Genomic DNA, 12,537 nt, shown 5'->3' on the forward strand with positions numbered 1-12,537 from the left:
AATACGGAATTACATGGAATCCCTCTCCTTAAAATATCCCTGTATTTTATTCAATCAGGTCAAGGAAATACATTAAAACCGGTTCTCAAAGTGTAATCTAATAGGGCAAATACTGAAGTTATAATCCACGTAAACAAAAGCTCTCTGGGGTATAATTTTTAAGTCAGTCAAAAGAATTCTGAGTCCAAATAGTCTGAGAATCCCCGCATTAAAAAAATGGAAGTGTTTCAGCTTCAAGCACTTGATGTCTGCTAAATTGTTTGAAGCACAGGATTGTTTTGTTTGTTTTTTGAGATAGGGTTTTGCTCTCGTTGCCCAGGTTGGAGTGCAATGGCTCAGTCTCAGTTCACCGCAACCTCCGCCTCCCAGGTTCAAGTGACTCTCTGTCTCAGCCTCCCAAGTAGCTGGGATTACAGATATGCGCCACCACGCCCGGCTAATTTTATGTTTTTAGTAGAGATGGGGTTTCTCCATGTTGGTCGGCTGGTCTCGAACTCTTGACCTCAGGTGATCCACCAGCCTCGGCCCCCCAAAGTGCTGGGATTACAGAAATGAGCCACCATGCCCGGCCGAAGCACAGAATTTTTAAAAATTACAACCCAGGGCTTTACTGTATTTAAAATTAAACAAAAAGTAGTTATCCTAATAGTATGCCGTCCAGTACCTAGGTCTGGGGTGAGAGCATTTACGCGCTATCTCCCGGCACCTCCAGATCCCGGCACCGCCCTTTGGGAGGCAGGTGCTTACCTGTTGCCATGTCAGGTGCGTCCGTGTGGCTGCCGCGCTGGATGAGTCTGGCTGCAAAACTGTTTTCATCAAATGAAGTCCCATTTACCACAGGGACATCTTCGAAGGGGTTCACAGACTGGTCAGAAGACACCGTGATGTACTGCACGGCAAGCCACAGAGCCGTGCTGCCCTCGTGGTCTTTCAGCTCTAAATCTAGTCTGAAAAGCAGAAGCCAAGTCAACAGCAAGTACAGTCTTTTTCAGACACTCTATACTGACAACCTCGTTTTTTCTCTTTATACTTTTTCAATGACAAATTTTTTTAGCTCCCTTTAACTTTTTAATATATGTAACACTAAAAGATGTTGAAAAGGAATTATTTTTCACTCACAATCCCCCCCTCACAACTGCCTTCTCACTTCTCCAAGTCTCCCTACGTACTGTTTACACTGCAGCAGCTGATTGAACACATATTCGTTCCTGGCCATGATGGACACATGTAAAGGAGTCCTGCAGGACAGAAAGAAGAGGCGTCAGTTCAGGACAGGACCCATCAGGGCAACTCTCAGCAGGGGGAGCCAGAACCCTGGGCAGTCACCACCCATGGGAAATCCCACGTTTCTGCAAGTCTCCTAAAACCATGACCATGCAGCAAAACGTGAAAATGGATCTGCTCATGTTACCATGATTCAGTGGCCAAAACAGACAAGAGTCGGCTAAAGGGAGAGATCCCAAATCCTCCCCCACTCAATACTGACCCCTTACTGAAGGCATATACATGATTTGCTTGAAAACAGCACTTTCTGCCATAGGCGTGAAGATTTTCCCTTATCTATTCTCCATCAATTCTGAAAGGAAACTTCCCCCTAGAATTCTCTGTTCAAACATTCTCAAACTCAGAGCAGCCAGTGATGAAAGCTGCATTTAACCCTTTTCACTGCTTTTATGTAGCACCCAGGAGCCCTGCAGGAGACTTGCCACTACAGAGGTCAGGGCCCAAGGCTGCATCTACTCCTCCTCCTCCACACACACACACACACACACACTGCAGAGTCAGGGCCCAAGGCTGCATCTACCCCCACCCCAACATACACACACTTACTTCAGAACCAGCGCCCAAGGCTGCATCTACCAGACACACACACACACACACACACACACTGCAGAGTCAGGGCCCAAGGCTGCATGTACCCGCCCCTCCCCCCCCCTACACACACACTGCAGAGTCACAGACCAAGGCTGCATCTACCCGCCTACACACACACACAGACACACACACACAGCAGAGTCAGGGCCCAAGGCTGCATCTACCCCCACCTCCCAACACACACTTCAGAATCAGCGCCCAAGGCTGCATTTACCAGACCCAGACACACACACACACACACACACACACACACTGCAGAGTCAGGGCCCAAGGCTGTATCTACCCACCCCCCACCAACAACACACACACACACACACACACACACACACACACTTCAGAATCAGCACCCAAGGCTGCATCTACCACACACACACACACACACACACACACACACACTCTGCAGAGTCAGGGCCCAAGGCTGCATCTACCCGCCTACACACACACACACACACACACACACACACACACACTGCAGAGTCAGGGCCTAATGCTGCATCTACCAGACACACACACACACACACACACACACACACACACACACTGCAGAGTCAGGGCCCAAGGCTGCATCTACCCACCTACACACACACACACACACACACACACACACACACACACACACTGCAAGTTTATTGCTAATGGAGGAAAAAATAGAATCAACAGCAGGGAAACGGATACCATTATTTCAGGAAATAAGGTAATGATCACATGATACTGAGGTTTCATGAAGCTACATCTCATATGTGCCCTACCTGTCACACAGATCCATTTTCCTATTCTGACAACCAAACTTGACAAAAAATGTTGTCTTTTTGAGAGGTTTTTCAAGGGTATAAAATACTGGGCTGTTCTAATGATGTGGGTCCCAACTCTGGTCAGTGATCAGTGACTTAACTGTCCTTCACAGCCTCTCACCAGTGGCCCAAGACAAGTAGCCTTTTCTTAGACGCTAAACCACAAAGAATTCTCAACTAGCTATTTCTGGAAAGGGCAAAGTGAACACAATAAATACTGTCAAATATGGGAAAGGCTGCTACAGATGAAGCTGTGCAGATAAAGTGGGAGCGCTGACAAGGTGAAACTGGGCTTACTACAGAGAATTTCAAATGATTAGACCTCATAAAAATACAACTGATTGTCTGGACTTAGCATGCTCCTCTTCTTCAAACTATCCAAGCAACTCTAAGAAATGCTACAAGATTCACTTGCAGGCACTGGACTAGATGACCACTCTGGCTCCTTTGAACATGAAGATACAAATTGCTTAAAAGCTGAAAGACTGGCTCACACCTGGAAACCCAGCACTCTGGGAGACCGAGGTAGGCAGACTGCTTGAGCTCAGGAGTTCGAGGCCAGCCTGGACAACATGGCAAAACCCTATCTCCAACAAAATACAAAAATCAGCCCAGCGGGGTGGTGCGTGTCTGTAGTCCCAGCTACTCAGGAGGCTGAGGTGGAAGGATCACCTGAGCCTGGGAGGTGGAGCCTGCAGTGAGTCAAGATCGCACCACTGTGCTCCAGCCTGGGCGACAGAGTGAGATGCTGATGCAATTAAAAACAAACAAACAACAAAAAAAAACCCTCAAAGACTCCAGTTACCCAGGATGGAAATATTTTCCCCAGATGTCTCTGGTTTCAGTAGTGCCACTACTACCATACATCCGTGTCTGTGACCTTAATACAAACCAGACTGAACGACACCAAACTCCAGACCAGGAAGTCCCTGCAAGACCACTGCGTGCTACTGGAAGGTCACACCTCCCAAGAACAGTGCTGCGGGCACCGGAGCTCCCCCAGCTCACCTGCCCTTGCTGTCCTGCATGTTGGGGTTGGCGCCGGCCTGCAGGAGGGCCTCTGCAATCTGCGCCATCTCAGACATCACATCTGCTGAGTGTTTCTTTGAACTGTACAAGGCCACGAGGTGCAGCGGTGTCTCCTGGGCACCCAGTGTAGCAGCATTAACCAAGGCCCCGTTCTTAATGAGGAAAGTGGCAGCAAAGAGGTCTCCTTGAAAAGACACAACAGAAGAAACAGTAACACACAACAACACTCAGGGTAAGGTGCTCTGGCCAGTGCCGTCTCAAGAGGCACCAGCAAGTGACTGCAAACTAAGAATGTGTCTGAGGGAACCTCTGGGGGCATCTGTGAGTGGAAACTCATCCCTGAGATCATGGAGTTACAGACGAACTCAAAAGGCTTTGCTCAATCTTGGACTACCTGTTATCACTTATCCTGCCTCCTCACCTCAGCATCTCTTCACTCTTTAAGAATACCAGGCCGGGCGCGGTGGCTCAAGCCTGTAATCCCAGCACTTTGGGAGGCCGAGGCGGGTGGATCACAAGGTCAGGAGATCGAGACCAACCTGGTCAACATGGTAAAACCCCATCTCTACTAAAAATACAAAAAATTAGCTGGGCATGGTGGCACGTGCCTGTAATCCCAGCTACTCAGGAGGCTGAGGCAGGAGAATTGCCTGAACCCAGGAGGCAGAGGTTGCGGTGAGCCGAGATCGCGCCATTGCACTCCAGCCTGGGTAATGAGAGCGAAACTCCGTCTCAAAAAAAAAAAAAAAGAATACCAGGCTTCTATTCTTCAAAGGCTCTTCCAGGCAGCTCTCAGAGGGTGGGAAGGATCCTCCTCACACAATCTCTGTCTCTCTTCTCCTTTCCTGACCACAGCTTGTAGCTAACTAAGCAACACCTGCCCCCATTCTGCTGTACTTGCATACAGGTTCCTACTCAGAGTAAACCCATGCCTGTTTTAGTATTAAACAATTTTTCTTTTTAGTTTTTTTCCCCCCAGACAGAGTCTTGCTCTGTTGCCCAGACTGGAGTGCAGTGGTGCAATCTTAGCTCACTGCAACTTCCACCTCCGGGGTTCAAGCAATGCTCATGCCTCAGCCTCTCGAATAGCTCAGATTACAGGCATATGCCACCATGCCGGGCTAACTTTTTGTATTTTAGCACAGACAAGGTTTCGCCATGGTGCACATGCTAGTCTCCATTTCATGAGCTCCAACCACCTGCCTCAGCCTCTCCAAGTGCTAGGATTACAGATGTGAGCCACTACCCCGACCTCTTTTCAGTTTTGTTATCTCATTACACACACATAACTGACTTAACAAGAAGTTTACAATGAAATATTTGAACAAAGTATCTGTACACATTCCTATTTCCAAACCTTTCACATGGTAAATAACCTTATTGTGAAAACAAAATTCCCTTCTAAATTCCTTCCACTGATTTAACGCTTGGAGTATTACAGGTAAAAGAGTCTACCTGAAACTATTTACAAACATCTAATAAGACTGAATAATATCTGAGTGCTTTGGAAGGCCGAGGCAGAAGGATGGCTTGAGCCCAAGAGTACAAGACCAGCCTGGCAACATTGGGAAACGCCATCTCTACAAAACAACTTAGCAAGGAATGGTGGCACATACCTGTGGTTCCAGTTACTCAGGAGGCTGAGGTGGGAGGACTGTTTGAGCCCCAGAGTTCGAGACTGCAGTGGGCTCTGAGTGTGCCACTGCACTCTAGCCTGGGTGACACACAGAGATCTTGACTCAAAAATCCATTCTTCTTTTTTGAGACAAAGTCTCACCCCCATCACCCAGGCTGGTGTGCACTGGCACGATCACGGCTCACTGCAGCCTCAACTTCTTAGGCTCAGGGGATTCTCCTACCTCAGCCTCCTGAGGAGCTGAGACTACAGGCACGCACATCACCATGCTTGGCTTATTTTTTATATTTTTAGTAAAGACAGGGTTTCACCATGTTACCCAGGCTGGTCTCCAAACCCTGGGCTCAAAAGATCCACCTGTCTCAGGCTCCCAAAGTGCTGGGATTACAGGCATGAGCCACTGCACCTGGCCAAAATCCATTAATTTTAATAGCTTGATTTACCGTCTTTGACTATGCTCTGTAGGAGGGAATAAAACTACTTTGACATGTTAATAAAAGGCCAAGAATTAAGTTTAAGATATTAAAGGTATACATCTGTGACAATACTTTTCAGACACTAGTAAAGAGAAATAGACTCTAGATTGGTTGTACAAATACACAGTCAGACTAAGAAGTAACTAATCTGACAAGTGGCCATTTAATGTTAAAAATACTTGTGAAATTCTTCATAAAGATAAAAAAAGAAAAGGGAAAAATACTTGTGAAGAACCAGTTAAAGTATACTTGTCAAGTTAACTTGGAGAATGACAAAGACTAAACAATTAAATTTAACATTACTTAAAGTTCAATCTTACTTGGATTTATCTCTAAAATTTAAAACATACAAACATACTATGTATATATAAAATTTATGCTTCTTAAGAAAACAAGGCAAGAATAGCAAAGCATCATAATATATACGGAACAGAAACCTGTTAAAAAGGTTTGGAGGCCGGGCGCGGTGGCTCACGCCTATAATCCCAGCACTTTGGGAGGCCAAGACTGGTGGATCACAAGGTCAAGAGATCGAGACCATCCTGGTCAACATGGTGAAACCCCGTCTCTATTAAAAATACAAAAATTAGCTGGGCATGGTGGCGCACGCCTGTAGTCCCAGCTTCTCGGGAGGCTGAGGCAGGAGAATTGCCTGAACCCAAGAGGCGGAGATTGTGGTGAGCCGAGATCACGCCATTGCACTCCAGCCTGGGTAATGAGCGAAACTCTGACTCCAAAAAAAAAAAAAAAAAAAAAAAAAAAGGTTTGGGGCATTACACCACGCTGGGTGAGAGCAATTGCTCTCAGTGGCCTCCAGGTGGCACCAATGAGCTCATACCGGGAAAGTTGGGTTTTGGGGAATTTTTTTTTTTTTTTTTTTTAAGACAGGCTCTCTGTCACCCAGGCTGAAGTACAGTTGCATCATCATGGCTTACTGCAGCCTCGACCTCTGGGGCTCAGGTGATCCTCCCACCTCGACCTCCCGAGTACCTGGGACTACACAACACACCCAGCTAATTTTTGTGTTTTTGGAAGAGATGGGTTTTGCCACATTGCCCAAACTGGTCTTGAACTCCTGGGCTCAAGCAATCTGCCCACCTCAGCCTCCCAAAGTGTTGGGATTACAGGCGTGAGCCATGGCCCCTAGTCTGGAAAGTCTTTCGAGGGTTCAGTTAAACATCTTCCAAGTCAAACTCATCTGCAACTTGAAATCCGCACATGAAACTTCGACGGCTGAAATGTAAGTTGACCCAAGAGCTGGGACTCAGAGGCACTTTCTGCAGATGCGGTCTCCATCTCCCCAAGGGCTACAGGGTGAATTTCTTGCAAATCACATCTTTCTTCAGCTGGATGATCCCCAAAATGCAGAACAATGCCCCAGAGTCTGATTTGCTGGTCCCATGAAAGCTGACTACACTCCTTAAATGTGTGGGTGGTCTTGGGATGAATGCTGGATTGTTGAAGGTGCCTTGGCACGTCTTTCTTTTATGGATCACAGGCAATGGTGTTCCTTCCACAGTCCATCTGCTTTTGTCTTTGCATCAAGACACTTTGATTGGTTCCTAATTGTTTGAATTGTGGGTGCAGACTCCGTTGAGTCACAACTTCAAGACAAGGATTTTCTCTCTTCCAAAGTTTTCTCTTTACATCTTAAGATGTCATCTCCTTCAACTACACAGCTACAGTCTGAACACCTAAAATGGGGTTTCAGGAGTGGTAAAGCTCTCTCAATTCTGTTGCCTGTATTCCTGTACGCATTTTCATTTGAGTATTCAGGTGTCATCTGGTTCTCAGTGGGTACAAAATTAGAAAATCATTTGCTTTTGTTTTGGTTTCTGGTTTTTTGAGATAGGGTCTGGCTCTGCTGCTCAAGTTGGAGTGCAGCAGTGTAAACACGGCTTACTGCAGCCTCAGCAGCCCAGCCTCAAGCCTCTTGCCTCAGCCTCCCTACTAGCCAGGAGTACAGGTGTATGACACTCTGCCCGGCTCATTTAAAAATTTTTTTTGTAGGGATAAGGTTTCACTATGTTGCCTAGGCTGGACTCGAACTCCTGGCCTCAAGTGATCCTCCCACCTTGGCCACTCGAAGTACTGGGATTAAAGGCGTGAGCCACTGCACCCAGGCTGTCTGTTTTCCAACACTTCCCATCTGCTCTATGCTTTCTTCCAAGGTACCATCTTGCTAGAGAATGTGGGCTCTGGCACTGGGGCAGCCGAGAGGCCTCAGACGCTGACTCGCTCCTCAGATGCTGGATTGGCTCGTGTCTGATTTTTTTTTTTTTTCGTATTCACACTGTCTCATATAAAACAGACCCTGGGGAAATGTTTGCGAAGCAAATGGATTGACTGGTTGAGGCTATTAGGTTCTACGTTATCAGAAAGGCTCTAATTTGGAGTAAGTATGACTTCAGGTAAATTAACAATTTTCCAATCAGTCCCTTCTCAAAATATTTTCATTCTTCTGCTCCCACTCTGGGTGGGGCAGGGGTACAGAAGGGTGCAATCTTTACCAGTATCAGGTGCAAAGGGCTAAAGCTTAGATTTCTTTATAGTAGAGAGGCAGTAAAGCACTACAGGTAACATGCACATGGGGGACTAGGCCAGGTCAGGCCTTTGCTATCCATTCATACAGGTACACAGAGGGCCCTACTCTGTATCATGAACAAACACCACATGGATTTGGTATACAAGAAAATACGTAAAGACAACAATACATTAGCAATAAAACAAAATATCCTAGAGACAGCCACCAACATTCTGGGAGTAGAAAAAAACTTTAGAACTATTGGGACAAAGAGCCTTAATGAAAAGTCCAAAATATGAGAAACTCGGGGGAGAAGGGATAACGTAGTTTCATTATTTTTAAGCTTAAAATATATTCCAAACCAAGACACAAATACATAGTGGCTGGGCACAGTGGCTCACACCTGTAATCCCAGTAGTTTGGGAGGCCGAGGCAGGGGGGTCACTTGAGGCCAGGTGTTTCAGAGCAGCCTGACCAACATGGCAAACCCAATCTCTGCAAAAATACAAAAATCAGCCAAGCGTAGTGGCACACACCTGTAGTCCCAGCTACTAGGGAGGCTGAGGCATGAGAATCACTTAAACTTGGGAGGTGGAGGTTGCAGTGAGCTGAAATTGGACCACTGCACTGCAACCTGGGTGACAGAGCAAGGCTCTGTCTCAAAAAAAAAAAAAAAAAAAAAAAAAAGAGAGAGATAGAAATACACAGTAAAGCTAAAACAAGATAGGTTAATGAGAAATGTATAATACACCATACATACAGAAGATAAACTGGGCAATACAACACAGGTATATGAAAGCCTATGAATGGCTGGATTCAGATGGAAGGCATGATTTAAAAAATTGTATATCTTAAACCCATAAGTCCCCTTGGAAGAATTATAGATTTCGGATCAGATTTACTTTATTAGTAAGATCCAAATATAAAGTTCTTTTTACCTATAATCATACACACATATACATAAATATATGCACCCCGCACAAACTATTAGAAATTACTAGAAATAGAAAATTAAGAAAGTTTTACATTAAAAGCAAGTCAGCTCAGAGGGTACATAAAGGAAGGGAAAAAGATAACTGATATCAGAAGAGCAGAACAAAGGGAGGAACAGAAAATGCCAAAGGCACCATTAATGAGGTTTCTGTCCATAAGAAAGTGGGTAATACAGTTCAGATGTTTTGATTTCAAATCATCAAAAACAGTTCAAATAAAAACTTGATTCCAAGATTCAGTTACTTCATCACCTCATTCACTGACACTCGCAGGTAAATGAGGCACAACTATCATAAGCTGTCCACATAAAAATATTCTTAACAGTAAAGTCCACACTAAAACAATCCATGTACAGTATTTCTCTCGATGTGGCCTCTGGACAGCTCTATTCAGACAGTAGCCTTCATTATTCCACTCATACAAACCACATTTCATGCTGCTCCAGTTGGTGACATCATTTTCAAATTTACTAAAAATAATTAACAGGAGCATACTCCAGAACCCCACTGACTGATGCTGGTTATTAAGGTAAAAAAGTTTAGGAAGAATTGTTTGTATCAAGTGAAGGCTCACCTTCTTGCTGAGATCAGGCTGCTCGAAGGAGATGACCTCCTTGGCCATACCTGGGCCTCCTGGGGGCTCCCCCAGAGACACTGCCTGCCTGTTCCCTTCTTCAGACAAAATGACTGGTTTACTTGGTTATCAGGATGATCACTGACCATTTTGTTTATAGATTCTAATGTGTGCTCACATTATATTAAACCTAAATCCCATATATTACAGACTTTGACTCTTAACAGGGAAAGTGAAAAAAAATCCTACAGGAACTGAATCTGGTGGTGGCGTTCCGATGCAGGGTCAAGGTACGAACTGCAGGGCTGACCCTACCTGTCACCTGGTAATCACTGCTGGGTGTACTACCAACCCTGTCTCGCATTCTCTGAACAAACAAATAAAGCATAAATGATTCCCACTTTATGGATAAGACTCAGAATGTGACTTACCCGAGGTCACAGAGTCAACAGATTAGCTAAGATTCAAACCTTGGTACATACAAGCTTCATAGCCAGTGCTCTGTCTACCGTAACATGCCACACTCTCCAAAGTTAGCAAAATCTACTTCATTATACTCACACTGTAACCCACATATTTGCAGGCAATTAATAAACTCAGAGTGGAAGATTAAATCATCATTTGAAAATAAACATCAAAAATAGATCACTAATTCTTGGCAATTCTTGTAACTAAGCAATCACCAAAATATTTATTAACTCAAAAATGTTTTATCATCAAACAAGAATTATCTCCCTGAAAGGAAAGAAACAAAATTCTCAGACTTTTTTTTTTTTTTTTTTTTTAAGTAATGGGGTATTTGTTTCCAAGATAAACATCTCAGACACTCATCAGTGTGGGAAAGAATCAGTCCCTCCCTGGTGAGATTTCCCCACTGAATGCATACTCAGTGCTAAGCACCCACTGGCTTTGCACAGCACAGAATGGTGCTTGGGAAAAACGCCATCTCGTCTTGACATTGACATACTCCAAGGATTTCCTACCCAGTGATGAGCAGAATGTTCCTCTCTACCAGCCAGCAAGCTCAGCACTCCAACACATGGCTAACAAGGATATCTGTGTTAAAACCTTTGCCCAAAAAGGACAAAGCTGGCACAGGACCACATCTTGACGTAACTACATTCTACCAACTAGGAGCAATTTGTGAATGGCAAAAGGTAGTATAGACAAGAATGGAGTAACAATGCATCACCGAAAGGGGAAAATATCAATGATTAAGATGGAGTGAAACGACTACATTCTCTCTTTGACGACTACATGTAAATAACAAAAAAGTGGACATGGCAATGTATTCCAATCAAGTCAACCATCCCGCCACAGAATTAACGCTTCGACACTTTTGAAAGCTTTCATTCCTTACTGGAGCTCTACCTCTGTACAGATTTCACTGGGTCGAAAATGACCACTGCAAAGCAACATCAGCCAGGATCCATTTGCGACTTAGGAACTGGTAAGACCATGAAAAAAACTAAACAAAAAACTGGTATTGTTTTTTCCTTTGAGAAGTTAATTCATTAAGATTAAAATGTTTTGTTCTCAAGTTTATCCTTTCTAGATTCTTTCAACTACCAACAATGTATTCGAAATATAGCTACAATTCCAAATAACTTTGCTAGAACAAAATGAAACTTTATCAATTTACCTTAATAGAGGTAGAATATGTCTAAACATTGATGGTTTTGATACTATCCTGTATCTGTGGTAGGACAGAAAAGCAAAACCTTCCTAGCACAATTCCTGGAGAAAGTGACCCACTGAGCAAGCGAACATATCAGGTGCTTACAAGTAAAAGGTACTTCCTCACACATAGGACCATCTTTAGAGCCTTTCTTCTGGGGCCTTGTTGGCACCATGAATGGCCAAGCTAACAAGACCTAGGGAACAGCCATGATCAAATTCTCAATCATGGCCCATGATCAAATTCTAAATCATGCAGCCTGTGAGTATAGACTAGAGAAGGCTTCGAGAATTTTTGAAACAAGGTCAGAAAGTCTTCAAAAATTACTTGGATAAAAATAAAATTGCCTGCAGAGAAAAACATAAAATCCACCTCTTCCCACCTCTTTGGATTCCTTTGTGTAACAAGCTCCAGCCATGCTTGTCCACCATGTCCACATCAGCTTTGTGGCTAACCAGCGTGGTGGCAATACTCTCCAGTCGTCGTGAAAGGGCTAGATCTAATGCCAGATCTCCATTATGATCCGCCTCATTCAGCTTCCCAGGGAGCTACACAAACAAGTTTGTAAATTAGTGTCTAGTGAGTAGAGAATACGACCTATTTTAATTTCTCCCACCTTGACCCTTAAATATCATCTCCTCTACAAAACTCCAATTTAAGTGCTCTGACACTGCTTACTCCCTAAATTCAACTTCGTCAGAAACTTCTATCAGGCTTCCTTAGGGCACATAGTTTCTGGGAGGGCAGAATTAGTGGGGACCAGACAGCAAATATAAACAACGTGGGAGACAAGGTAAGAATCACAGGGAAATGTGGACAGAGTGCCATGGGGCACGACTGCCAGGGCAGAGGTTCGGAGGGCTTCTTGGTCAAGAGCTCATGTTTTCATGAAAGGCGGTAGCTTTCCTACCTCATTCTTCCCAGCAGTTCAATGTCTCCCAGTGCACTGACCCCCAGGATAA

The 12,537-nt window shown here is 44.5% G+C and overlaps 1 protein-coding gene across 1 annotated transcript in view; it reads right to left on the reverse strand.

Moving 5' to 3' along the window:
- Positions 1 to 12,537, reverse strand: part of ANKFY1 (ankyrin repeat and FYVE domain containing 1) — an 89,181-nt gene that overhangs the window by 29,716 nt on the left and 46,928 nt on the right. Inside the window, exons 7-10 of the mRNA XM_039476664.2 lie at positions 11,958 to 12,123; positions 3,675 to 3,879; positions 1,170 to 1,238; positions 748 to 947 (exon numbers count right to left, since the gene is read on the reverse strand). Coding sequence (XP_039332598.1) covers positions 748 to 947; positions 1,170 to 1,238; positions 3,675 to 3,879; positions 11,958 to 12,123 — 640 coding nt within the window. The remainder of the gene's footprint in view (positions 1 to 747; positions 948 to 1,169; positions 1,239 to 3,674; positions 3,880 to 11,957; positions 12,124 to 12,537) is intronic.

Source organism: Saimiri boliviensis, chromosome 17 (assembly GCF_048565385.1).
Source record: "Saimiri boliviensis isolate mSaiBol1 chromosome 17, mSaiBol1.pri, whole genome shotgun sequence".
Taxonomy (NCBI): domain Eukaryota; kingdom Metazoa; phylum Chordata; class Mammalia; order Primates; family Cebidae; genus Saimiri; species Saimiri boliviensis.